Below are 24,945 nucleotides of genomic sequence, written 5' to 3'. Positions count from 1 at the left end.
ACGAACCAGGGAGGAAAATCTAGCCATTCTATAGGAGGGCAATGTGGGAAGCAAGACAAGTTCGATGAAGAGGAAGGCTCCCCACAGACCACTATTTATAGCGGGGGAAAGGCCTAGGCTCCACTACAAGGGGCGCGACGCCTCACAAGGAGAACATTGGCCGCCCCCGAGCCATCGTGCAGCGACTGCTCAAGGGCAGGCCCCGAGCAGCGAGCCCTACTCAGAGCCAAGTGCAGGCCAAAACTGATGGGACAGGTCGACCAGGCCGACGCGTAACACCGCCTGACACGGGTGATCGATGGCTTCCAGCCTCTGAACGTGTCACTGACTCGCTCAGATGCTCGGGGGCTACACCCACTAGGTGCGCTCGTGTGCACCCATTGGAGGGCAGAAGGGCAGCAACGCATCCCATCACTGAGCGGTCAGTCAAGATGGCCCGTTCCGTCACTGGCAATTTATTACGGCAGGATCACCCTCTGAGCGAATCTCCGATTCGATCAGAGGCTAAGAAAACGACGTTAGCCACGAAGCGATTCCTGCGCGTAGAACTATCAGACCCCCGACACGCTAACGCAGTTAAGCGTGACGAGGGTCGGGGCCTACTGATGGGGATAAAGGTAACGAGTACCCCCAAAACCAACGATTAAGCAATAAAGGCTCAATAAGGATAAGATAAGCATGGCCCGAGGAGCGCGCAACCAGCCCACTAGGAGCCGACCCCTAAGGGGAGCGCCGCCCTCAGACCGAACCTCGCGAGGGTGCCACCGTCTCGCCCGACCCTCATAAAGGGACTCCCGCCGTACTCGACTCCTACGAAAAAATATCTCTCCGACCCCTGCGGAAGGGGTAAGAGGGGGCCCACAAGATAGTTTGACTATGTCGCAGACCGGAAGACCGTCATTAGCCTGGGAAACACCCGCGTGGGCTGACAAGACCACTCACCTCTGCCACAGCATGAGCTCGGGCAGGGGTGGTAGCCGTTTGACTTGACAACGCCTCACCGATGGGACGGAGCACGCCCTCCGTCGCCCCAAAGTCAGCTCTAAGGACAGGAGACTGTCCTCAGGGACCGGGGGGGAGGACGTCCCCTCCTGCCAATGCCAGCACTGCCAGCAAAGTGATCATCAACATGTGTCCCTGCGATGGGACGATGGCTACAGCACGCCATGACTTTCCTTCACCCGTCATGATCACCATGAGAGGAAGATGGGGGTAGGAGATTGCCGCCGAAGGAATAGGCGACTAGGAGCCGTACCAAGGCTGACCAACCAGAAGAAAGGATGACTAAGACGCATACGACCCCCTAGTATTTCCCTTTCTCACTTTTCCATCTTTTTTGTATCCGACCCCCCGGTCTCCTTTGGGCTATAAAAGGGATGGGGGGTACCCCATGTGTAGCGAAAATGGTCTCTCATGCCATATTTCAATATAATATTTTGGTGATTGATGACACACACAATACTTGGACTAATGTGATTGTTAAGATGACTATTCTCAGGCTTTTAGGTTCAAGTGATGACAAAGAGAAGAGAGGCGTAGCAAGGCCCGAGGGACAAGAATTGAGGCATTTTGCTATCATCGGTTAAACCAACGTAGGGCAAAATGAACTCACCGGTGCAATCACAGAGAAGGTCTGCGGGCTAGGGTTTAACACCGGATTAACCGACGTTGAAGAAAATATATACGTCGGTGCATTGGCAGATGAAGACCGAGGAAATTACATACACCGGTTGAACCGACGATGCATCAGTCAATTGCATCGGTTCAGTTGTCCAGATAGGTGGTTTTTGGAAGAACGTGAAGAAGTTACAATCACCGGTTAAACCGACGCTAATTTTACATACATCGGTTGATTGCATCGGTTAAACCGGCGATACACCGGTTAATTGCTAACGGCTAGTTTTTCAAGTAGCAGTTTACATACACCGGTTGAACCGATGATGGCTTTTGGGGTACGTCGGATTAACCGGCTGGTTGGCTGACAAGCCAAACAAACACAGCGATTGGTGATCTGCGTAGATAAGATTGAATAGATGTTTGTTTTCATTTGTCCAATTGTCCGTGCATCACCATTGCAACCATTTTCGATTTACATGGTATGGCTCAAACTCAACAATTTTGGAAGGGGTATCACTGCAATCGGGTGCATCCAGGGCCCTATTTGGTTTGGTCCATAGCACACGTAGCACAAACTTTGACCAATAATTAGAGTACTAAATAAAGGTAATTTACAAAACTAACTTCACAACCCCTGCGCTACTTCGCAAGACTAACTTCAGGCGCTCCCCGATATTTTGTGGAGCGGAAGAATGTCGGCAGTTCATTGCCTTTTCAACCTCCGATCCGAAACCTAAAGCACCGCCGCACGCCACCTGAGGTAAATTTCCTATCCAATCTGAAATCTAGGCCTTATTTAGTTCGAGGGATTTTTTAAGTACTTGGAACTTTTTAGTATTTAGAAGTATTAAATAAATGTTAATTATAAAACTAACTGCAAAACTCTGGGACTAAATTGCGAGACGAATCTAATGAGATATATTATTCTATGATTAGCGGACGTTTACTGTAGCATCACTGTAGCAAATTATGAATTAATTAGACTCATTAGATTCGTCTAGCGAATTAGCACTCAACTGTCAAAAAAACATTTATAAACAAATTTTATTTAATACTATAAAATAGTAAGATTTGTTTTGATGTGATAGGGACTTAGAGCAACTCCAACAAATTGATTTTTCCTTTTCTCCTTTCTCACTATATAGGGAAATTCCCTTTCTTAATTTCAACATACATGGAAGAAGTGCTCCAGCGGATTGATTTTCCTCTTTCTATATAGAAAGGGAGATGTGATGTCTATCCTTTTTATTGGGGATTGGAGAGAAATTATTGGGGATTGAGAAAAAAATAAAGGAGAAAGGGAGATGGAAAATTAATATGCTAGAGTACGTTTTTTTAACATCAATTCCCTATATTGAGAAAAAGTGGAAATAAGAAAGGGGGAGATCAATTTGTTGGAGTTGCTCTTATGGAAAAAAAGTCCTGTAACCAAACAAGCCGTAAAGTGGTGCGGAGCTTGAGCGCGAGGACGGGGATGAGCACGGCGAAGTGCAAGCAGGAAGAAGAGGTTCGGGGTCCCGATATCTTCTCCGGGAACGATGCCGTCGTTGGCATCCTTGAGAAGATGTCCAGCAATCGCGCCGAGCCCTGCGATGGGGGGGTGCCGACTGGAAGGAGGACCAACCTGCAGTCCATCAATCAGTGCCCTTCCGCCTTGAAGACGGTGGAAGACGATGGATCTGAACAGATTGAGCTCTTCCTCTGTCAAGAACTCGAAGAAAAGGGGAACGTGCCTGACATCCTCGGATGTTCCGGCGCCGGCGGAAGCGAAGCCGTCGTCCTGGAGAAGGTATCCACCGCTAATCGCGCCGAATCCGGAACCCCATGTTCCGGCGGGAACGACGCCGTCGTCGACATCCTGGAGAAGCAACCCAGTAGGGCCAATCGCGCCGAATCCTGCAGCGAGGAGGTGCCCACTGAAAAGGGGGCCAACTTGCGGCCCATCAATCAGCGCCGTTCCGCCGAGCAGACGGTGGAAGACGATGGATCTAAACAGGGTGAATCCTTCGCCGACCAGACGATGCATGGCTCTTTCCAGTTCAAGGGCTACAACAGATTCAATGGGAAAAAGCCTGTGGAGGAGAAAGACTTCATCGCCTTTGTTGAGCAGAGGGCTGAAACGAATTTGGATCCAGCTTCTGCTGGTTTGGATAATGAGCGTGCCCCCGGTAGTTCTTGCGAGATGAAGCCTGTGGCAAGTCACTGCACTTGTCTACATAAGAAACATGAGGCAAGCTCTTCTGATAGCTCAAGGATTGAGCACCACATGTCACCTATCCCTGAGGGTTTCACCAGGAAACAGGTATACTTCCTATTTAGCTTGTCACAATTGAGATCAAAATTTTCTGGTCTATACTGGCTTGTCACATTGACATCCCCCGCTGTACTCTCCATACTTAAACTTTGTGCCCCTTTAATACATATGCGTGATGGTACCTGCTGTACTTGGAGAACAGGTTTTTTGCCACTAGAGCTTCAAATTGTATCAAGTGTGTCATCATTCATGTCCAAATAGATTATGAATAGCCTCTTATGAACCTTATGACTACATAGGATGTTTGGTTGCTCTTCACTTCTTTGAACTTGTTGTGTTCTTCTTGACCACTCTTATTGTTATGCAAATCTCCTTGTCCTTTCCTACTCAACCTTTTTCATTGCAGTCCTGCATTCCTACTCTTATTTTTATAGAAGCGTTCTCATATTTATGCTTTCCCCTCTGTTAGGACAAAGCAGGGAGAGTGGAAAGCTGGGCAATCTTACGTTTTTCAGATATTAGTGCTAATCATACGATCAGATTTAAATACGAAGTAAGAAATGCATGTGCAGAAATTCAGCTGGTAAAATCCCACACTCATTCGTTCATACAGCTGACTTTCACTATCACATGTGACACATCTGACTTTGACTGTCAACATGATAGGACATTAAAGAGATGCCACTGACAACCATGCACTTGGGCTGCGCACTTCCTGATGGAATAGAAGACTCTTTGTGGGATGCGTACAAATTCATCAATACAGGCATTCCCAGGGGCAAACAGCTTGGACTTTTGATTATAGTTCTGCCATATGTCAGAGATTTTGATGGTAAGGAATTTATAGTTTGGGCCATGTGCACCTCTTCCATTTTTCTACGTCTTTCTAGAAAATCACTTGTGATGTTTTGCAGAGAAAGTGGAAACGATATGTAAGCACCTTGGAGTTGTATATCATTGTTGTTTCCCTGAGGATGTTATTGAGCTAAGCAAGCAATATCTAAACAATATTGCACATGCCATAAAAGCCAAGGTTCATCTGCTTTCCCACTTTCATCTGTTTAATATGTTTTTAATTTTTTATCTAATACAGAGCGCTCATGCTTAGTTTCTTATTAGGTTCTTGAGCGCAATAGCTGTTGTGATTATTGCAAGAACATTGGATTAGGTGGTAGCTCAATAGAATTTTTTGCCTTGGATGAGGAGTCGGATGATTATGTCTCCAGTTCCGATGAGGACATTTTATCAGATATTGACTCAGATGAAGTATATGGTTTCGACAATAAAATGGAGGGAGATGATGGCTCTGAACAGTCTGATGAGTTGCGTGAAATTGACACTACAAAGAGCCAAGAGAATTTGAAGCATCTGAACTGCCTAATGTTTCTCACGAGCACATGACAGAAGCTGATGGACTTAAACATAACATCCAACCTCCGTTTGAAGACTTCCTCTGCCCTGGTAATATCTCAGCAACAATCTAGACACCATAAGACCTCGTTTCTGTTCTCACCCTGTTCATACGTACCACTCTAGTCCACTCTTAATTATTTTTCATGAAGCCTTTTCAATGTGCTCTTTTCCTTCAGTTTTGATTTCACGTGAGCAAAGTATATTATTACTTGTAGTTTACATCTTCTTCATTTCTCATCAGATAAATGTGACCACCTTCTCAAGTTAGGATGGGGGTCACAACTGCCGTACATGAAACCCTATAACATCCCTTCGGGTGAGTACTCCAAATTGTTCGACGAAAATGGCAACTACAAACTCAGCAACAAGCATAACAAGGACATGAATCTGGCCTCTGCTGTTGAAGGTGCTGTTGTTGACCATAAGGCTGAAGTGGCTTTCAACATACCTGATACCCTTGCAGTGAATGTGAATTCTGCAGAGTATAACACTCTTGAAGAGAGTGGGGAGCCACAACTCGAAAATTGCAGTGAGAGTAATGATTTGGACCTTGTTGAGGTACTGCTGGCTTTTAGTACCCGAGTCATGTTTTGGCCATTGATGCAATACCCAGAAATATTGCATTAGATTTAAGGACCTAATAATGTTTTTCCTCGAGGTCTATACACCACTTTTCATGTCTTCAAAGTAAATATTGAAGAGGACATTGACAACCACTTTTTTTACTGCATCCCTCCGCATCTGTTGCTGGATTAGCTAATTTATTACTTGAAATAATGCCATAACATTGTGTTTGAAAATAAACATCTTCATCTGTTTTGAGAATCACAATATTTGTTTTAGCTTTATGTTTGGGCCTGTCAAGTGCAAACAATGCAGGATTCAGTGATTCTTTCATGCCTTCTCAATATAATTATCCATTAACGCTTATAGTATCCAGATGAGATGTGCATGTGCATCTAGAACTATTGAACGATGTTAGTATTGCAGCTATGATGAGATTTGCATGTCTTCATCACAGTGCAAAAATATGGGATAGGACAGGGATTTGCTGAAACTAACATTACCTTATGATCCCAGCTTATGAAAGCATCCCTTTACTGTACTTACTGTATTACATAACTCTCCTTAGCATTTATAATATAGAAGGATCCTCGTAGGTTCCACTATGCTCACACTTACGCATTTGCCCCTTTACTAGGTTGAACAAGAAACCACAATACACTGGGCATGTATAAGTTATTCAATTATGGATCAGAGGCAGTTGCTCAGATTTTTCACTAGGCTCCGTGCTGTGTTCATGGCCAATGGAATGGTAATGTGCTGCACTCTTTCCTTGCATAAGGTGTTAAAAACAATTGCTTACAACATGTCTGACCATCACTGTGGCAGTATTTGAATTCAATGCCAATAAAGATGGAACTGGTGGACTCTGCTATTACTGCTGAAAGTCTTTCCCAGACTTGGTCGGTTTTGTGCAAAAGTGCCTCAGAACTCTTAACTAGCGTTGGAATTAAGGGAGCACAGATAGAATTTGTACTTGTAATTCTGCCAGAGTGTAGGGATTTTGATGGTATGGAAGTCATTGTTTGTCAGATTCACTTCTGATTTTATTGGTTTGTTTGGTGACACTGCATGTGATGCTTTGCAGAGGAAGTGGAAAAGGTTTTTAAGAACCTTGGAGTTGTATATCAATTGTGTTTGCCCCTAACTATTAGAATCCCAACCAATGGGCATCTGAAGAAATTCGCACGTCAAATTAAGTTCAAGGTCTCCCTCCCGCTTCTTTGATGTGATTTTAGTTTGTTTTATAATCTCATGTTTTGGACTTGTTCATCAGGTTTCAAAGCATGGCATGGTGACACCATTTGTGTCAGAGGCTCCAACAATTTTGTTTGGTGCTGACATCTCACATTGCGCACCAGAAGAGGGTTCAAGATCTGTTGCATCTGTGCGTCTCCTCTCTTATCTTCCTGTAGCTATTATCTTGTGTGATTTTGTTCCTGTCTGAGTTAATTTGGTTTGGCTTGGATGTCATGGTAGACTTGATTTTCATATGATGGCCTGCCAAAATTGTCATGCATTATAGTGGGTTTGTGTGCTGCCTTCATGTAGGTGGTCGCATCATTGGACTGGCCAAAAGTCAGTAAGTATGAAGCTCGAGTCGCTTCTCAACCACATCATGAAGTGATCATAAGAAATCTCTTTAATAGATATGGTGGCATGGTTAGGTAACTGTTTAACATACGATCTGTTGCTGCCTACTGTCACATTGCTCCATTTGGGAAACTAACATTCCTCATTTTACAGCAAACTTCTCCTAAGCTTCTACTCAACAACAAAAAAAATCCCTCAAAGGATGATCTTCTTCAGGTAGATGTACTTCTATTCCTTTCATCTCATGTTCAGTTGTAAGTTAAAATAAGATATGATGCTCTCAGTGAACACACTACCTTGCACAGGCATGGCATAATTGAAGGTCAAGAGAGCCACATTTGCCAGCAAGAAATAGATGCTATCAAACAGGTACGGCACTCAGTATAGTTTGCATTCAACTTGTATCTTCGTTGTTTTGAATTTTGCCCACTTTGATGGTCTTGTGCTTGTTTCCTTGGAAGGATTGTGCTTTTTTGGGGAAAGTACCAACACTCACATATGTTGTCACGCAAAGCCTTAATATGGAATTTAAAGGAAAGAAAAGTGAGTGTGTTCTTCCTTGTTAGTGTGTTTAATTTCTATTTTGCTGCTTTGGAGAGCAGGTCCCCATTTGTTTTCTTGTTCTGTAGGACTTAGAGTTCAACAAGATACCTCTTACCCTGCTAAATTTGAGGTCCTGTGTGACCATGGACCTTTTGAGGTAATGTACATTTTGTTTGACTGTACTGTTCTAGCTTGAACAATTGTTGAGCTCCTGGTTGACATTCCTGCTCAGGGAATCAACATGGTGGTCCACTATCGTGTTGTTCATGATGAGAACTATCTTACAGCTCATGAACTTGAGTCTATAATCATCAGGCTCTCCCAACTGTATGTTTCAACTCTACTCGTGAATTCCTTTGACTGACTATTAGTATGCACCTCTGACATGTCATGTATTGGCAAATGCAGCCGTGATCGTCAGGTGTATCCAGAAATATCAATGAGTAAGTAATTTCATACAATCCCATAACGATTCATCTATCAATGTGTATTTTCTCCATAAAATGGGTGGGACAATTTGAAAAGGGTAGGGGGCTTTCTATTTTTTTAAAAATGCTACATTTGTTTGAGGAGAGTGAGAGGGCTCATGTTCTGTTATGATTAATTTTGTTGGTTAATTGAACAATGAAGCATGATTTCCTTAGTCTGTCTTTTTACACCTAGTGAGCCTCCTGCATCTGCATGTTGAGTTGCTTTAGTTGCATCATACTTACAGCTTATTCTGTTCATATAGTACCACCTGCTCATTTCGCCCGTCTTGTGGCACACTATCATATGCACTCTGAGGCATACGAGGGACCATCACTGGGCGGTCTTGTGATACAACACTATTGACACCTATGGCGGCAATATGAAATTTCCTGAAGATCTACCTCAAAAGTCTTAGTTATATATATTTATCTAGCTTAAGGTTCTCTATGTATTAAACTATATATTTAGTCCAGTAGGACATGTGCAGGTGGTATGCTTATTAATTGAACTCTGTTTAGGACACGTGTGAGGTTGTGAACTTTGGCGTCCTTGAATCTTGTTTATTTATCATGGGTAATTTGAGCTTTTGAGAACTAGTTCAATGCCTGTACGTTGTGATGGGAGCACAAATAAAAGCAAAAGATGTGGGGGTTTGATTTTGCACATGTAGAGAGAAGAAAAGGCGTTTTGGCCTAATTGTTTATGTTTCAAGGTAACATGTAACTTTCGGAAATAAAATGCAAACCAACTTAACAATTTGAAAAATGACACATGTTCCATACTCTTCAATGTAAGACTTCGCAGTAGGCAATAAATTTTCAATAAATTTTTTAATTAGGCAAAGGCAGTGTCGACCGGTATCTGAATCTCCAATCTAGACACACAACCCATAAAGTATGACCTCTGCCACATGGACATGCGGCTGACAATTGGCCTAAACATGTGTTAGGAGTCACAATATGACCTCTGCCACATGGACATCCCTGCCGCGTGCCCGTCGGTGCCCACCCACGGACCTCCAGCTACCAGCTCACTCCCACTTCACTCGATCAGCGCGCGCTCCAAGGTGAGCAGAGCGAGCACGGTTCTCTGCGGATCCAGATTGGGTGACCTGCGGTAGGCATGTCACAACGTGACTGGCGGGCCGATTTGGGACCTCTATGATGTATCCAACGGTTGAGGAAAGAAGAAGGCAAGGTCTGATTTTTTTTTCACAGCTATAAACATTCATCCCGAGCTCGTTTTGCCCCAAACACTGGAGTTCGAGGAGGACGGCGAGGCGCCGCACCCGACTGCCGCGACGCCACACTCGGCCGCCGTGACGTGCCGACGCCGCGAGGGAGGTCGGCCCCGCGCCGAACCGAGCGCGGCCACGCCGCACTTGGCTGCTGCAGTGCCTTGAGGGAGGCGGCCCCGCGCCGCACTGGTTCGCCGGCGCGAGGGAGGAGAGCTGCCGCGAGCTAGGAGAAGGGCCCCGTGGGTCCATTGCTGCGAGCGCAGAGGAGGTCCCGCCGGGGAAGAGGCTGCGCGCAGAGGAGCTCGCCGGAGAGCAGTGCAGAGGGCGGCGCGTCGAGCTGTGGCTGGGAGGACAGAACGCAAGGCACAGCAGTAGCAAAAACTCAAGTAAAACCTGGAGACAGGAAACGAACCTACAAATGCCAAAAGTGTAGGGAATTGTTGTAAAGTGCAGCTTTTTGTTGTCAATTCAAAGAACTTTGATGCGAATTGCAACACCAGAAGCATTGGCAACAATGATACTAGTAGCAAATTGATTCTGTAATGTTCATTTTGCTAGCACCACTTGGGCAAATTTATTTGGTTGTATGACCCATATATGTTGTAATTGAATTGATTTAGACCTATCATGAATGAGTAGTAATTTGTTGATGTTATTTTCTAAAAAATTTGACAGCATGTCCCCATAATTGATGGATGGAGGGATGAAAAATTGCATTATATATGATAATAACTGGGAGCATTCAGTCCTTCATAAACTTAAAAACAGGCATATAGAAGCATCCAAACAGTCATATAGAAGCATCCAAACAAGTCTTCGGAGCATACAGAACTCCAAGCATCCAAACTAGTCATTGGAGCATACAGAACAACTATTTTAAGTGATCATATTCACTTCTACTATTTGGCCACAAAATACTATAGTTAGCCCTTTCCAAAATACTAAACTGAGATCACAAAATACTGTGGTTAGTCCTGTCCAAAAGCTATCTAACCACCCTGTCCAAAAGTCATCAAACCATCCTGCCTAAAAGCCATCAGACCATCCTGCCAATACTAGAACATATCTTGATCATAGAGAATATATCATCATAACTTGGTGATGTCACAAGCTGGGTAAAATTGCTAATGATAGTGTATTGTTGGAGCCCCACATTTCTTTCTTTTTGGCTGCCATGAAGTTTTTGTTCTGCCAATAAAAGAACATTAATTAGTTCTATTTATGACCAACATAAAGAGATGAGCAGATTGCATCTTATATACCTTTGCTCCTTGAGTAGATTTAGGATTCTTCTTCTCGACTTTTTTGACTGAACCTCCTTCTCCTTGCGTAGATTTAGGATGGGCAGATTTATGATTCTTCTTCTTCCCCTTGCGTAGCTTATCAATCCAAGTTCTATTTCTCCTTGACTTTTTTGGCTGAACATCCTCTTTCTTTAGTTGTGCAGCACTAAGTCATCTCTTTGTTGCACATTTGGGTCAACATTTTCTTTCTCCTCGCAGGGTTCATTTGGCTCACCATTTTCTTTGTCCTCATGTCTCATTTGTAGCACCAGCAGATTGTAAATTGAGTTTATCCTCTAGCTGTGTAGAAAGGCAATCAAATGCATTTTCTAACATTACACAACACTCTAGAGAGTAAGCTACTTTATGTGCCAAATTGTGAAATTTATGAGACATAAACTTGTACCGTAGTTGAGCTTCCAATTTTGGATTTGCTACCACATTCCTTCCTTGCCTATCTACTATATTTCCATTGCGTGCCTCTCTAGCCCATCTGTTTAAGATATAATGTAGTGGCAATCTCTTTATATTCATTAGATCAAGAACTTTTAGACCATGTGCACATAATATTCCCGTCCTTTCAAACATTTTACAACTACATGAAGTTTTTTGGTGCAAAGGATCACTGAGCACTATGTACTCCACCTCAGAACTTAACTCACCAAGCAAATTCCCAACAACTACAGCATATTTGTGTTCTTCATCCAAAACTCTAGCGCACGCAACCATGGATCCTTCATATTCTCCTTGGAACGCTTCAAAGATAACTGGAGTGTACACTTGGCTTGCTTGAACCAACATAGGTGTGCACATTAGTCTTCTTGGTACATTTTTCCTTGCCTCAAATTCAGACTCTAGTTCCTTATCTCTTTTCTCTTGCACTGACCTCTCAAAATGCTTTAGAAATCGAATGATACCAAAATCAGATTTCAAATGGTTCTTCAATGCATTGTTGAAGCTCTCACTTAGCTGTGTACTTCTCACTCCTAAACTGAAAATATTTCTCATATAACATTAAACCCATTTCTCTTTCACCTTATAAATGCTACCCAACCAAGTTTGCTTATGAACTTTGGATCTCATAATCTGAAATGCTTCTTCAAATGATGCCTCATCTTCGTGCCCATATATACAAGCACTAAAATCACGTAGAATGTGAGATTCTTCTTCACCATCTTCACCATCATCTTCTTCTTCCTTTTCACCTTCATCTTCCTCTTTATCCTTCACTGGAGATAAATGTTTCACAGCATTCTGCATTATGTGAATGGTGCATAGCCCATGGTATGATTCTGTGAATATAATTTTTATAGCTTTTCCCATTGCTGCATCTTGATCTGTGTAAATAGTTCTAGGCTGCTTTCCATTATGTGCAGCTAGAAAAGTCTTGAACAACCATGTAAATGAAGTTTCCGTTTCATCAAATAGAAGTGCAGCACCAAAAATAGTGGTCTCCCTAAACTGATTGAGCAGCCCAAGAAAGACACCAAATGGCCCATATTCTTTGTTTGTACCAAAAGTTGTGTCAAATGTAACAACATCACCAAAATGTGCATATTCGAGGACCATTTTAGCATCAGCCTAGAATATGTTGGTTATATGCTCCTCACAATCCAGCTGCAAAGCATATTGGAAAGATGGATTCTCAATGACTTTCTCATAAAAATATTTCAACGTACTTCCAGCCTGTCCAAAAGCCAATTCCCTCTGTCGTTTGCTTTGCAAATAATTTTTTCGGTCCCGACAAGTGTAGCTAAGGTTAAATGGCCCACCAACTTGACGAGCAGCCATCTCATGGGCAGATTTTGGCCTAATTCCAAAATCATCAGCGGTTTCTATATCAAAAGCTTGCAACTCTGAAATTTTCCTTTGCGTTTTCATCAAGTGGAAGGTCTCCGGTAAGTGAAGTAGATGATTGTGTTCAAGCCCAACATCAGTGACTTCATAATTTCCAGCAACTCAATTCACTGTAACAATCGTCCGAGCTTTGCAATCAGTCCTTGTTTCAGCTCTAAAACACTTGGTCGCATGATCTGTTTGCCCTTTTCTTCGATGACCTTCATTGGAACAAACATATCTGCATGAAGTGACCTTACCATCAATTTTGCTTACATTTGTGTATCTTTTTTGCACATCAAAGCCGGTAGAACCACCATATGCCACCCAAAACTACCAAGCCTCATCACAAATTCTGAACCTAAAATCAACTTGAGGTATCCTCCTGTCAATTTCTGCCATTGCTCATTGCTCATACAATCTGAAAAATAAATCCAACTTCACGTATCATCTCTATACATTCCTATTTCAAAGCACGCTTAATAATCGAATCACTAAACGAAGATCACTAAATGCTTAATATCATCAACTGTGCAATCATATATTTAATCTTTAAATCATACAACTGGAATAGCCTTTTTCCATTCCAGTAATTTAGGCACATGTGCTGAGTTGTATGCATACTGCAAATGAAGAAATAACAAGCAATCTAATTTCTTACCTGTCGTATAGAATCCCTCTGTCCTGGCGTCGACGTCCCCGGTCGGTGACGGCGGCGACAGGTCTGCTGGCCTCCCAGCTGCCTCCCGCAGCAGGCGTCCGATGGCCAAGCGTTACGGCCAGCGGCCGGATGCGGCGCGACGGCGGGCGGGTTCGACGTGGGGCCAGCCTCCTCCCTCGAGGGGTGGCGGCGATCGGGGGGTGGCGGCGATCGGGTGCAGTGCGGCAGTGGCCGGGTGCGGCACCGCGCCGGCCTCCTGTGACCTGTGGCGGGCGCCTGACGGCCCGGCGCCGCGACGCGGGCGGGTCGGCGGCCAGGCATAGCGGGCGGCCTCCCAGCTGCCTTGCGGTGGTGGCCGAGCGAGGGAGAGACGAGCGTAGCGACGCGAGCGTGAGATGGGCGGTGGCGCGAGCGTCATTTGGATTCCGTCCCACCTGGGAGGAGGTGAAAAATGGGGATCCCTTCGTGAGCCATGGGATACATCATGGACAGTTGAGATTGGGCTGCCAGTCACATGGTGACTTGCCTACCGCAAGTCACCGAATCGGCCGGATCCTCCCTCGGTCGCCTGCTTGGATCGGATTGGATCTCGTGTAGTGCACCGGATGTTCCCTGCTTTTTGATCTCGGTTAGGCCAGTTTTAGTGGGAGTATCATCGACACAATTATCAAGACTAGAAATTTGAGAACTGTGCCAGTGGAGTATCATAGTGATGACACTTCTCTCACATTTCATGACACTCCTTTTTTCTTTCTCCTCATACTATTGGTACATATTAGTAAATTTAATATTCATAACACTTCTATAACACTCCGATTGAAATTGCCCTTACATGGCCGCCGGCTGACGCGGCTCCTCTGCACTATCTTGTTGTTATAGGTCGGGCTGGGCTGGGCTGGGTAAGGATGGATTCGGATCGGATACGGATGAAATCGGATCCGGATGTCACCTTTTACCACATTTTAATCCGGATACGAATACGAATGCGGATCTCATCGGATACGAATACAAAACGGATAGTTCGAATCCGGATACGAATCCGGATACCTTCGCGATTTGAAACATAGAGCTATCATGAGTATCAGTTTATTTTGTTAACAGAAACATAGAGCTATCATGAGTATCAGTTTATTTTGTCAACAATTTTATAGTAGATCATAATCATTATACAAGTAGGGAGTAAAGGAGTAGGAGATAGCTAATAAAAACAATATAATTATCTATGCATAGCTTTTATATTAAATATATAATACTAATTATAAATGTAAAATAAATAAATAAATAAATACTTAATAATTAAGATATATAAAAAAAGATTTTAATATTAAATAAATAATTAATTTGACTCGTATTAAATAATTTTAATCATAAAATAAATATATTAAATAGTTAAAGTTAATTTTTATACCAATACTAATTTTAATAAATATATTATTAGTTATCTAGCTTTCTAAATAATTTAAATAGTGTACATCATTAAGTAATAGGTATAAAGATAAGTTTAAGATTGTCTCACTAGTCACTTTTTCTTTACGGATACGGACGGATACAGATGTGATCGGATATTCTTCGAATACGAATATGGGATCGGATATAGAAAAATTCTTAAAATCGAATTCGGATGCATCCATATGACATTCATATTAAATCCGAATACGGATACGGATATCCATATTTATGTTTTAAGCGGATACAATACGGATAATTCGGATGTTCAGTCATCGGATCCATCCGGCTGGGTTCCTTCGCCAGGGAGGCGCCATGAAGTACAGCAATGAGGACAAGCCGCCCCTCCGCTGGCCCAAGAGCAAGGACCAGTGCTGGTACCGCAACGTCCCCTACGACTGGATCAACAGCCAGAAGTCAAACCAGCACTGGCTCGCCAAGGACGGCGACCGCTTCCGCTTCCCCGGCGGCGGCACCATGTTCCCCAACGGCGTCGGCGCCTACGTCGACGCCATGCGGGCGCTCATCCCGGGGATGCGCGACGGCACCGTCCGCACCGCGCTCGACACCGGCTGCGGCGTCGCCAGCTGGGGCGGCGACCTGCTCGCCCGCGGCATCCTCACCGTCTCCCTCGCGCCGCGGGACAACCACGAGGCGCAGGTGCAGTTCGCGCTCGAGCGCGGCATCCCGGCCATCCTCGGCATCATCTCCACGCAGCGCCTGTCCTTCCCGTCGGCGGCCTTCGACATGGCGCACTGCTCGCGCTGCCTCATCCCCTGGACCGAGTTCGGCGGCCTCTACCTCCTCGAGATCCACCGCGTCCTCCGCCCCGGCGGCTTCTGGGTGCTCTCCGGTCCGCCCACCTACTACGAGAACCGCTGGCACGGCTGGAACACCACCGCGCAGGCGCAGAAGGCCGACCTGGACCGCCTCAAGAAGATGCTCGCCGCCATGTGCTTCAAGCTCTACAACATCTAGGGCGGCATCGCCGTCTGGCAGAAGTCGCCTGACGCCACCGCCTGTTACGACAAGCTCACGCCCATCACCACGCCGGCCAAGTGCGACGACAGCGTCGACCCGGACGCCGCCTGGTACGTGCCCGTGCGGCCCTGCTTCACCGCCCCCAGCGCGAGGTACAAGAAGCTCGGGAACTCCACGCCCAAGTGGCCGCAGCGGCTCACCATCGCGCCGGAGCGCATCAACGTCGTCCCCGGCGGCAGCGCCGGCGCCTTCAAACAGGACTGCAGGACGACGCCAAGTGGAAGCTCAGGGCCAAGCACTACAAGACGCTGCTGCCAGCGCTCGGGACCGACAAGATCAGGAACGTCATGGACATGAACACGGTCTATGGAGGATTCGCGGCCAGCATCATCAAGGACCCCGTCTAGGTCATGAACGTCGTCTCCTCCTACGGGCCCAACTCGCTCGGCGTCATCTACGACAGAGGCCTCATCGGCGTCAACCACGACTGGTAAATATCACTGCTAGTCACTTAGCTTTTTACCTTCTTTTTAACTTTCCCTTTTGCAGTTACAGTACTCGATACCTGTCTTATAAACTGCCTTACGATTCTGATCAAACTGTATAATTCATATTCTGCAGGTGTGAGGCATTCTCGACATACCCACGCACCTATGATCTTTTGCATCTTGATGGCCTCTTCACTGAAGAGTCTCACAGGTAAGCGAGCAGTCTCAAACCAACTCTATGGTAGTTGTCCTTTTATTGGTCAGACATGAATTCAGATTAAACAAAGGAAAAAATACAACTTTTTTAACTATAGAGGTGCCCCAAAAAAATACTTGATAACATCACTAATTGCAGGTGTGAGATGAAGTTTGTACTTCTTGAGATGGACCGCATCCTTTGCCCCACGGGTTATGCGATAATCAGGGAGAGCACCTACTTCCTGGATTCTGTAGCAGCCATTGCCAAAGGAATGAGATGGAGCTGTGAGAGGCGTAACCCTGAAAACAAGACTGACAAGGACAAGATCCTAATCTGCCAGAAGAAGCTTTGGGCAGGAAAGCAGTGAGAGGGAATTGTTTGATCCAAGTAAAAAAAGAAAGAATCCTTAACCTGGATGGATGATATGTTGATCCACTCAATGGTATACAGCTCAAATGTGCTGTGATCTCAGCCACCTAGGCAAAGGCGCTTCACCATCTGGTACACATGAAACATGAACACTCTGATGTATAAGAATGTTCACAGTTAAGATAAATAAGAGTAAACTCCGTATAGGATCCAAAAGTTAGTACTATTTGCCATTAATCACACAGTTAATTCTTTTTTGTACGAACAGTTAGGGGTGGGTGGTCGATATCAAGAGCAACTGTAAGTTACTCCACAGTCCACACTACATGTGTTCATTTGTACAACATATAGCTTGGTGCTGTCATTGTAATAGAGTGCCATATTTATTTAAACATTTATGGAGCAAGATACTACTCATGTGCCATTCTTTCCCTAAGCGACATTCGGTTGAGCGTTGCTATCTGCTTGGAATTGCATTATATAGTTGAGAAAGAAATTCCCTAGAAACAGAAAAGCGAAGGAATTGAACCTGAATATAATGTAGAGTGTCAATTGGCTTACAGTTTGGCAAGGATCCTGCTTTCTTTCCATTCACAGATCACAACTCCTAGAAGATATCCCCACTGCATAATGCCATATTGCCATCTTGCTTGCTGCAGTGCAAGTTATCGCTAAAATTCATCACAGTAGCGAGAATTGATTTGGTTGTGTAGTGGAGACTGGCCAAAAGAAGGGCGGGCCTGGTGCAGCGGTAGAGCCTACCGTCTGTAACCGGAAGGTACCGGGTTTGAGCCCCAGCCTCTGCACATTTGTGTGGGTAAGGCTTGGGGCTTAAAAGACAACCCTTTCCCAGACCCCGCACAGTGCGGGAAGCCTACGGCACTGGGTATGCCCCTTTTTTTAGTGCAGACTGGCCAAACAAGGAAAAGGAAACACTGAGTACTGAGTTTGTCAGGGACAGGATCAGCATCACCATTCGTTGCCCACTTACTTGCTAGTGACAGCATTTGCCAATGTTACCTTGTCACTATCCCTACACAAAGAGCACTAAAGTGTAAACCAAAACAAACCAAGTCAACAAATTTGGAAGAAAATATTCTTTGAACAAGAGTCTGCACTCTACAGATAACAAGGCTGAATGTTTGGACTCTTTGAATTTATATGAAGATATTCATGGATCATTTTGGGTGCATTTAAGAGCTCTTTGACTTCACTATATGATGCACCAATCTGTTATTTGAAAATACCATGCATCAGAAATTGAAAGAATGGAAAACACGGTTCAGATCTGTTATGCTCCAATTATTGATGTCCCTCAAATCTAGCAGTTCTCAAACATCATCAGCACCTGTACAGCCAGTAATTGCAGAGAGCTGTTGGGGACCCCTTTGGTCGGAGGCTCATCCTTGTTTCACCAGCCATAAACCTTCAGCATGCTCCGGCTGCTCCAAGCAAGGCACAAACTAAGAAAGTGACTGCAAGAATTGCCAACTAAGATCTAGGAAAGGGTTTGCGAACAAACTTGCACTTCTTTTTTTGGGGGTGGGGGGTATGCAGTACGTGGAATAGATTATGGAGTGTTTGGTTTGATTGAAGAATGGGGTGATCTGCCACCCTCTGCCACATTTATGTTTCGTTTGAAGAATGGGATGTGTTGATTAACCAACACTCATGCCTCATATGCCCACGAATAGTATAAACATGAGGGATGGCATTATCTCCACGGAAATTCATAGGATGAACCAATGATAGACCACTCCAGCTAGGATGAGGTGATTCATCAAACTGGGTATCACATTAGCGAGTAACCTACCTAGGAAGCTGATACCAAATGGTAATCGGATGGACATTAAACTGACAACCAAGACTTCTGTGCTGTGGAAAGTTGAGAAGCCTGAAACCTAGGCGGTCGGTAGAAAAAAACAATGATATGTATTGCCTTAGAGCTATCTGCATATGCCTTCTCTAAATTCCATCCTCATTTTCCCACGATGCATTGTTAAGCAATATGAAACTAAGTTACAATCAATTAATATCTGCAGAAAGTAAAACTTACAGACAAATGATGGATAGGAATACCATATAAATAATTAACGCTTGCCCCCCCCCCCCCACCCTAGCATGAGATCATTTCTAATTGGATATATGACAAGGTATTTGCCGAACACCTCGACAACAATTGTAATAAGGACTTTCAGCCTACCTTGCCCAAGGTCAGAAACATCAAGGTGAACCTTAGGTACATGTTCATTTGTTATAATAAACGTATGTATGTAATACAAACTGCTTTGATAACAGGATAACAAAATAAAGAGAACTAAGTGAAAAAGTTTAGCGCCAGGACCCTGGTTAAATAGAATGAAGACTTACAAGTTAATGCAGTTACAAATGACCATATTCCCCATCTCGAAAAATGGTAGGCAAGAGGCATTACAGCAGGAGTGAGCATGGTGAAGATCTGCTACCACTAGGTACAGATGGAAGTGTGATGATAATGGTTGGTTCCATGCTTCAGGTTCTATATCTTGACAGATGAAACATCATTGTAGTTGTTAAATCTCTTGTCAAACAAATTGCAGCATGTGGATTTCAAATCGAGGTTGGGGGGGGGGGGGGTCTCTTATCAAACAAATACTGAACGTACGAATTAGCAGGTGAATGCAGGCAAACCATTCATACCAAACTCACATGTACAACTAATAAGAGACCTCAAGGGGTAATCCCCTGAACCAAGTTGTAAAACATGTTAACAAGTGGCTTTGGATCGAGGTGGTTACGATTAAACTACCACCAGACCCATCGTCAGATATTCAGAGCTTCCAGAGCATATGATATGATGCCGTGAGACAATAGGGAAAGGGAGCAGCACTTAGGCATTTCATCGAACACGTTATGGATGGTTCGGTTAGTTGGCGTGGAGAAGAAGAATCAAGGAGGAGAATACTTACACAAATGCAAACACGGGCTGGGCTGGCTAGATGACTAGATGAGATCGCCACGGCAACGGCGTGCATAACATAGGCAGGCCGCAGCGCGTGCCTACTTCAATTACCGCCGGAGAAGCATCGACGCAGGGGAGCATTCGCCAAGGAGAGGAGAAGCGATGGCTGGAGTGGGGCCGGTGATGGGGATGACCGGATGAAGCGATGGCTGGAGTGGGGCCGGTGATGGGGATGACCGGATGAGCTTCCTCAGGCGAGTAATCGTCCTCCCCTCCCCTCTCCTCGCCTTCATGATGAACACCTTTCCCCGTCGGCCATGGCTGGGTGAGATAAATTAAAATTCCTCGAAGCAAAGAAGGGAGAGCCATGTGATGGAGGTCTTTTTTTTCTCTTCTAATTGGCATGTACCCCACGCATGTGACGAAGAACTGGGCCCGGTTTGATTACTTTGCGCTACTCGTGTTATAAAAAGAATTTTTTAGATATGAAATACTAAATGAAGTTTATTTATAAATTTTTTTTCACGAATAAATATAATTTTGGGAAAAATCTAACCTACGACAGGTCGCGCGTCAGCATGAGTGCGCGACCACGCGCCGGCCCATCTCTGGCCTATATTGCGTCCTCCACGGCCCAGCAATTTACTTGTGTGTGTGTTTGATCTGCCCTGTGCTTACAGCCCAGCGACCCCACGTGCCCCTACGTGTTGTTGTGTGCTGACAGATTTGCATGCCCACACTGAAGAGAAAATGGACTCTTTGTATGAAGATATCATAAAAAATATTTTATCTACTTCATATTACCTTCATTTTGAGAACCGATTGCACCAATATGTTATACGCGACGAGATGAACAAAACTAGATCTCACTTGCATATGTTTTAACGGTATTTTACGCTAGTAGCAACTTATATAATGACTTACTTTCTTTTTTTGTAACAACTTATATGTATATCATATTACTGTAGTAACAACTTATGGGTATAGCAACTATTGTTTTGTATCAACTTATGTATATGAGTGTATGATTGATTTTATTTGCAATAACTTGTATCTTATATGTGGGAGCAACTCGTGTATAATAGATGTTGTTTTTGTGGCAACTTTTGTTTTGCATGTGTGAAAAAATTATTTCTGTAGCAATTTGTATATAAACTTATGTGTACGACAACTTACTCTTTTTACTACTCATGCGTATGACATGTTATGTTTGTGACAATTTGTGCATATGACCGATTCTATTTTTAATGACAACTTATGTTCATAACAAATTATGATTTTGTGCCAACTTTGTTTCTGTAAGAACTTATAAATATTTTTATAACTATTATATTATATTATATGTGTGGTAATTTATATCTTATATGTGTGGCAACTCACAATATTTACTCTTATTTACTACTTATATGTATGATATTTTGTGTTTGTGACAACTTATGCTTTATGCTTATTAGTATACGACAGAGTTTATTTATGGCAACTTATGTTTATAATAGATTAATTTTTTGTGGCAATTTATATTTATAATATTTTATAAATATTTTTATGAATGCTCTTATTTTATATGTGTGAGAACTTATATATTATATGTGTGGCAACTCATTTGTCTAAAATCTTCTATTTTATAGCAACTTATGTGTATAACATATAGCAACTTTCTACTAGTTCAAAATATCTTCAAAATATATGCAAGTGGGATCTAGTTTTGATTGTCACATAACATAGAACACAACAGTGCAATCGGTATTCAAAATGGAGCTCGTACAAAGAAGATAAGATATTTTTTTTAGAAAGCTAACTTATACTAAAAGGTTTATTGTAGTATGAAAACGACATCCCCTAAATCTCGAGTGGAAAGTTAGACAAGAATTTGGTAGAACAGTACACGTGGAAGGCAAAAGCGGAAGGAGAAGGTGTCGCGCGTCCCCCGCGCGACGGGTCGCGCGTTAACGCCGTCCATAATTTTGCGCGACGAATCTAATGACGGTATTTAATCGATGATTGGCTACAGTGATGCTACAGTAACCATCCTCTAATCGTGCGGTCAAAGGCCTCATTAAATTCGTCATGCATCAACATGGAGGAGTAGTTGATGCCCATTTGTGATCACGCCACCGCTGCAGCAACTTCAGGACTTCTATCACATATGCTACCGGTAAGAACACTCAGGTATGTACAAAGCTAAGAAAATGTTTACCTAACATTTATTCATGTTTATCTCTTTATGAGCTTAGCTTGATCATACAAATGCATGCTTCCTTAGTCTATTCTCATATGCTTTGGTTTGGATGTCTTTTTCATGAGAGCCATCCATAGACTTTTTAAATTAAGCATGGTGCTTAGGTTGAAAAAGCCTTCTTTAATCAAATATGACATGGTGTCAAGTTTGATTAATGAACCGTCAGAGTTAATACAATCATAGACTTTGGTTGCATATCTTTTGAGAACTAACCCCTGCAGCAAGATTTTTAAAATCAAATGGGTAAGTCCTCAAGCCATATTCGTACTAGAGATAAACCAAGGCCGGGGATGAACTTCAAAAAAAATTGCATGACATGCAAAGGAGGCACAGATCACCTTTCAAGGATCATAGTGAGTATATTGTCAGATACCTCTTTGTTATGTTATGCAATTTTATCTTAGCCTTATTTAAGCTTTTCTGAAAAGGAAAAAAATGGAGAACAATAAAAAAAATCTTTTTAAAATAAATCTCTCTCTCGAAAGAAAAAAATAACAATGAAATAAAATGATGGCAAGCATTTTGGGATCCACGCTATATGAATCTCTTGAATTTGAACTTTCCTTAAAGCATGGATGTGAACAACAAACCCAAACAAAGTCTATGCATATCTCGAGTATTTGTTGTCCACAACCTTTTGCAGGAACGAAAAACAAGGGGAAGGAACAAGGACATACATAATTCCAACTCCAACACAGTGCTCCTTGGTTCGACAAGAAGACAGATGCACGAGGAACCAAGCTGAACAAATGCAAAGCTTTGCTTCATGTATATGACACTTAACTTTTGCATTTTTGTTCATCGCTTGACATGTTCTTCCAGGTAAGTATTCCACACAACTCGTGCATCCTTGCCTCATGTTTCCACCCTGCTTAGTTACCCATCATTTAGCTTGCCAGGAGAAAAAAAATATATATAACAACATAAAATAAAAATACAAAATAAAATAAATAGAAATTTAGTGCTCCAAATAAAAACATTCTTTGATTCAATAAAGTTTTGACTCCCCGGTATTCAACCCCGGCAGAGTCACTCTTGTTTCCGCTTTTGTTTTTCTTTTGAATAAAGACAGGTACAAGAATAAGTGTGGGGGAGATCTCTAACATCACCAATTCCAAACTCTTTCGAGATCTCTCCCCCAAACATGTGCACAACATCGATGATACACACACTAAAGAGTAGGACACAAGGAATCCAAGGAGGCATGGCTGAACCTTTGGTTCGACCAAACCACCTCTGACTTCCTTCGGCTCCCTCTTCTTCCTCTTCAACGATGGTATGCGCAAACACAATCCTCATACTCCCTAAGTTCTTGAGTTTAAATGAATTTGTGCTAATCAATGAAAATAAACTCAATGAAACTTGTCAATCACCTTATGCACTCCAGGCACTTCCACGAACAAACTTGCATACTCTTTATTCCTAGCATTCTTTCTAGTTCTTGTGAACAATTATTTTCATAGGGACCCCATGCTCTCTAAGTAATTGACTAATGTGATATGATTAGATGAATGGAACCATGCTCTTCCTTGCAAAAGTACTTGGGATTTCTTTTCAAAAAATAAAAAAATGCAATAGCTTGCCTCCTCAAATTAATATAATTTCCTACCAGAACCAAAGATTGAGCATCATGAAAAACCTTATGTTATTTTGCAGCTTGTCTTTGTTTTGAGCTTTGTCAAATTCTATGACCCCTGTTAGAAACTTTTCATACTCCCATGATCAAGATCACGTACACGTCCACTCACATGCTATACTTCTACATTGGAAGGTAGCAACCATTTCCATCCACCATAAAATAAAACTCCAAGTCATACCATGTGTTGGCGTTTCTTATGCCCGATTAGAATAGATATTCTGCAAGCGCACAGAATCACTGTTGTAGCACTTCACCTTGGAGTATTCCAGGGTATCATATTTTTCCTCAGGGAAATACTATGGTAAAGAGTATCGTAAATCGATTGACAACCGTACTAGCTTGATCGACCGATTGACTAGATGGGGGTAAGCCAGATAGGTAGGTAAGATAAATGGCCAGGCAATGGCCGAGTGACACACGGAGATTCTAAACCTTAGAGAGGTAGAGCTGGGAGGACAACGAACGAGATAAGGCACTTGATACACTTCTGAACTATCGAGCTAGCCTCTTTAGATTAGACTAAGCACCTAACTAGTTCTCGGGAAAGTAGAGCTTACTTCAGCGGCTGGAAGAGGAAGAACTTCAGAAAGGGATGAGAGGGGAGTCAATGGCAACCTGCACTACTGCTATGAAAACACCCGAACATGGTGGACTACAAAGGACGGATAGGGCTGTCACCACCTACCGACTACCACAACGGTTCCGTGGGGTGGAACACACTTTCTAGCTAACACTAAGGTCAGACACCACGTCTGCACTCGGTGTTAGGATTTCTCTCGAGGCCTTCGAGAGAAATCCCCCTCAACCTTGAGCACTAACTTGAGATACTCTAGTCTGGGCGAGAAAACCCGTAAGATAAGTTCCCGATCACTAAGAGAGATAACTTAGCCTAAGCTAAAGGAAAACTTCCGTGGTCAAGCTGAACCTCAGTCTTGAGTAAATAAAAGACTACAGAAAGTAAAGCTGACTCGGAAAAGTAAAGAAGATAAATTATATTAATAGAGTCAAAAGAAAGATACAAGAGCTATACCAGACTTTCGATGACTCCGGAGTCCCGAGCAAGCTCGACTCGACTCTAACTCCCAAGCTACTAACCTACTCTAGAAAGTACAAGTGGAAGAGAAGAGCTCCAATGGTGTGTGTTGAAGTGATAGATGGTGCCTCCTTTTAT

The 24,945-nt window shown here is 43.3% G+C and overlaps 1 protein-coding gene, 1 long non-coding RNA gene and 1 pseudogene across 10 annotated transcripts; 2 read left to right on the top strand and 1 right to left on the bottom strand.

Annotated features, from left to right (window-relative positions):
* Positions 1-3,028: 3,028 nt before the first annotated feature.
* Positions 3,029-9,057, top strand: LOC120690852 (protein argonaute MEL1-like). 8 transcript variants are annotated; one of them, XM_039973697.1, is made up of 18 exons: positions 3,029-3,919; positions 4,341-4,454; positions 4,538-4,703; positions 4,786-4,904; positions 4,991-5,332; positions 5,526-5,842; positions 6,486-6,599; positions 6,677-6,857; positions 6,936-7,054; positions 7,125-7,235; positions 7,400-7,515; positions 7,595-7,657; positions 7,747-7,810; positions 7,903-7,984; positions 8,071-8,141; positions 8,217-8,311; positions 8,393-8,427; positions 8,718-9,057. In XM_039973697.1, the coding sequence occupies exons 5-18, from the start codon at positions 5,269-5,271 to the stop codon at positions 8,816-8,818; spliced, it is 1,533 nt and encodes a 510-aa protein (XP_039829631.1). In that variant the 5' UTR covers positions 3,029-3,919; positions 4,341-4,454; positions 4,538-4,703; positions 4,786-4,904; positions 4,991-5,268; the 3' UTR covers positions 8,819-9,057. The 8 variants fall into 8 exon arrangements, 6 of the variants coding, with proteins under 6 accessions (XP_039829631.1, XP_039829636.1, XP_039829632.1 ...); XM_039973698.1 differs by lacking the exons at positions 3,029-3,919; positions 4,341-4,454; positions 4,538-4,703 and having other exon boundaries at positions 4,980-5,332; XM_039973701.1 differs by lacking the exons at positions 3,029-3,919; positions 4,341-4,454; positions 4,538-4,703; positions 4,786-4,904 and having other exon boundaries at positions 5,526-5,600; positions 5,748-5,842.
* A 6,264-nt stretch (positions 9,058-15,321) lies between these two features.
* On the top strand, positions 15,322-17,379 carry LOC120692880 (annotated as a pseudogene).
* On the bottom strand, positions 16,613-20,261 carry LOC120692881. Of its 2 annotated transcripts, XR_005682770.1 has the most exons (3): positions 17,947-20,261; positions 17,517-17,674; positions 16,613-17,084 (listed from the first exon to the last, which is right to left on the bottom strand). It is a non-coding gene; the product is annotated as an uncharacterized LOC120692881 (long non-coding RNA). The 2 variants fall into 2 exon arrangements; XR_005682769.1 differs by having other exon boundaries at positions 17,517-20,261.
* Positions 20,262-24,945: the final 4,684 nt, after the last annotated feature.

Source organism: Panicum virgatum, chromosome 9N, assembly GCF_016808335.1.
Source record: "Panicum virgatum strain AP13 chromosome 9N, P.virgatum_v5, whole genome shotgun sequence".
NCBI classification, from domain to species: Eukaryota; Viridiplantae; Streptophyta; class Magnoliopsida; order Poales; family Poaceae; genus Panicum; species Panicum virgatum.
This window is presented reverse-complemented; position numbering and strand designations above follow the sequence as displayed.

Excerpts from the sequence above, each read along its gene's own strand:
- LOC120690852 (XM_039973697.1), top strand. The coding sequence starts at position 5,269 with ATGACAGAAGCTGATGGACTTAAACATAACATCCAACCTCCGTTTGAA. Across the intron at positions 6,600-6,676 it reads TGTTCATGGCCAATGGAATG|TATTTGAATTCAATGCCAAT; the intron begins GTAATGTGCTGC and ends TCACTGTGGCAG. Across the intron at positions 8,142-8,216 it reads GTGACCATGGACCTTTTGAG|GGAATCAACATGGTGGTCCA; the intron begins GTAATGTACATT and ends ATTCCTGCTCAG.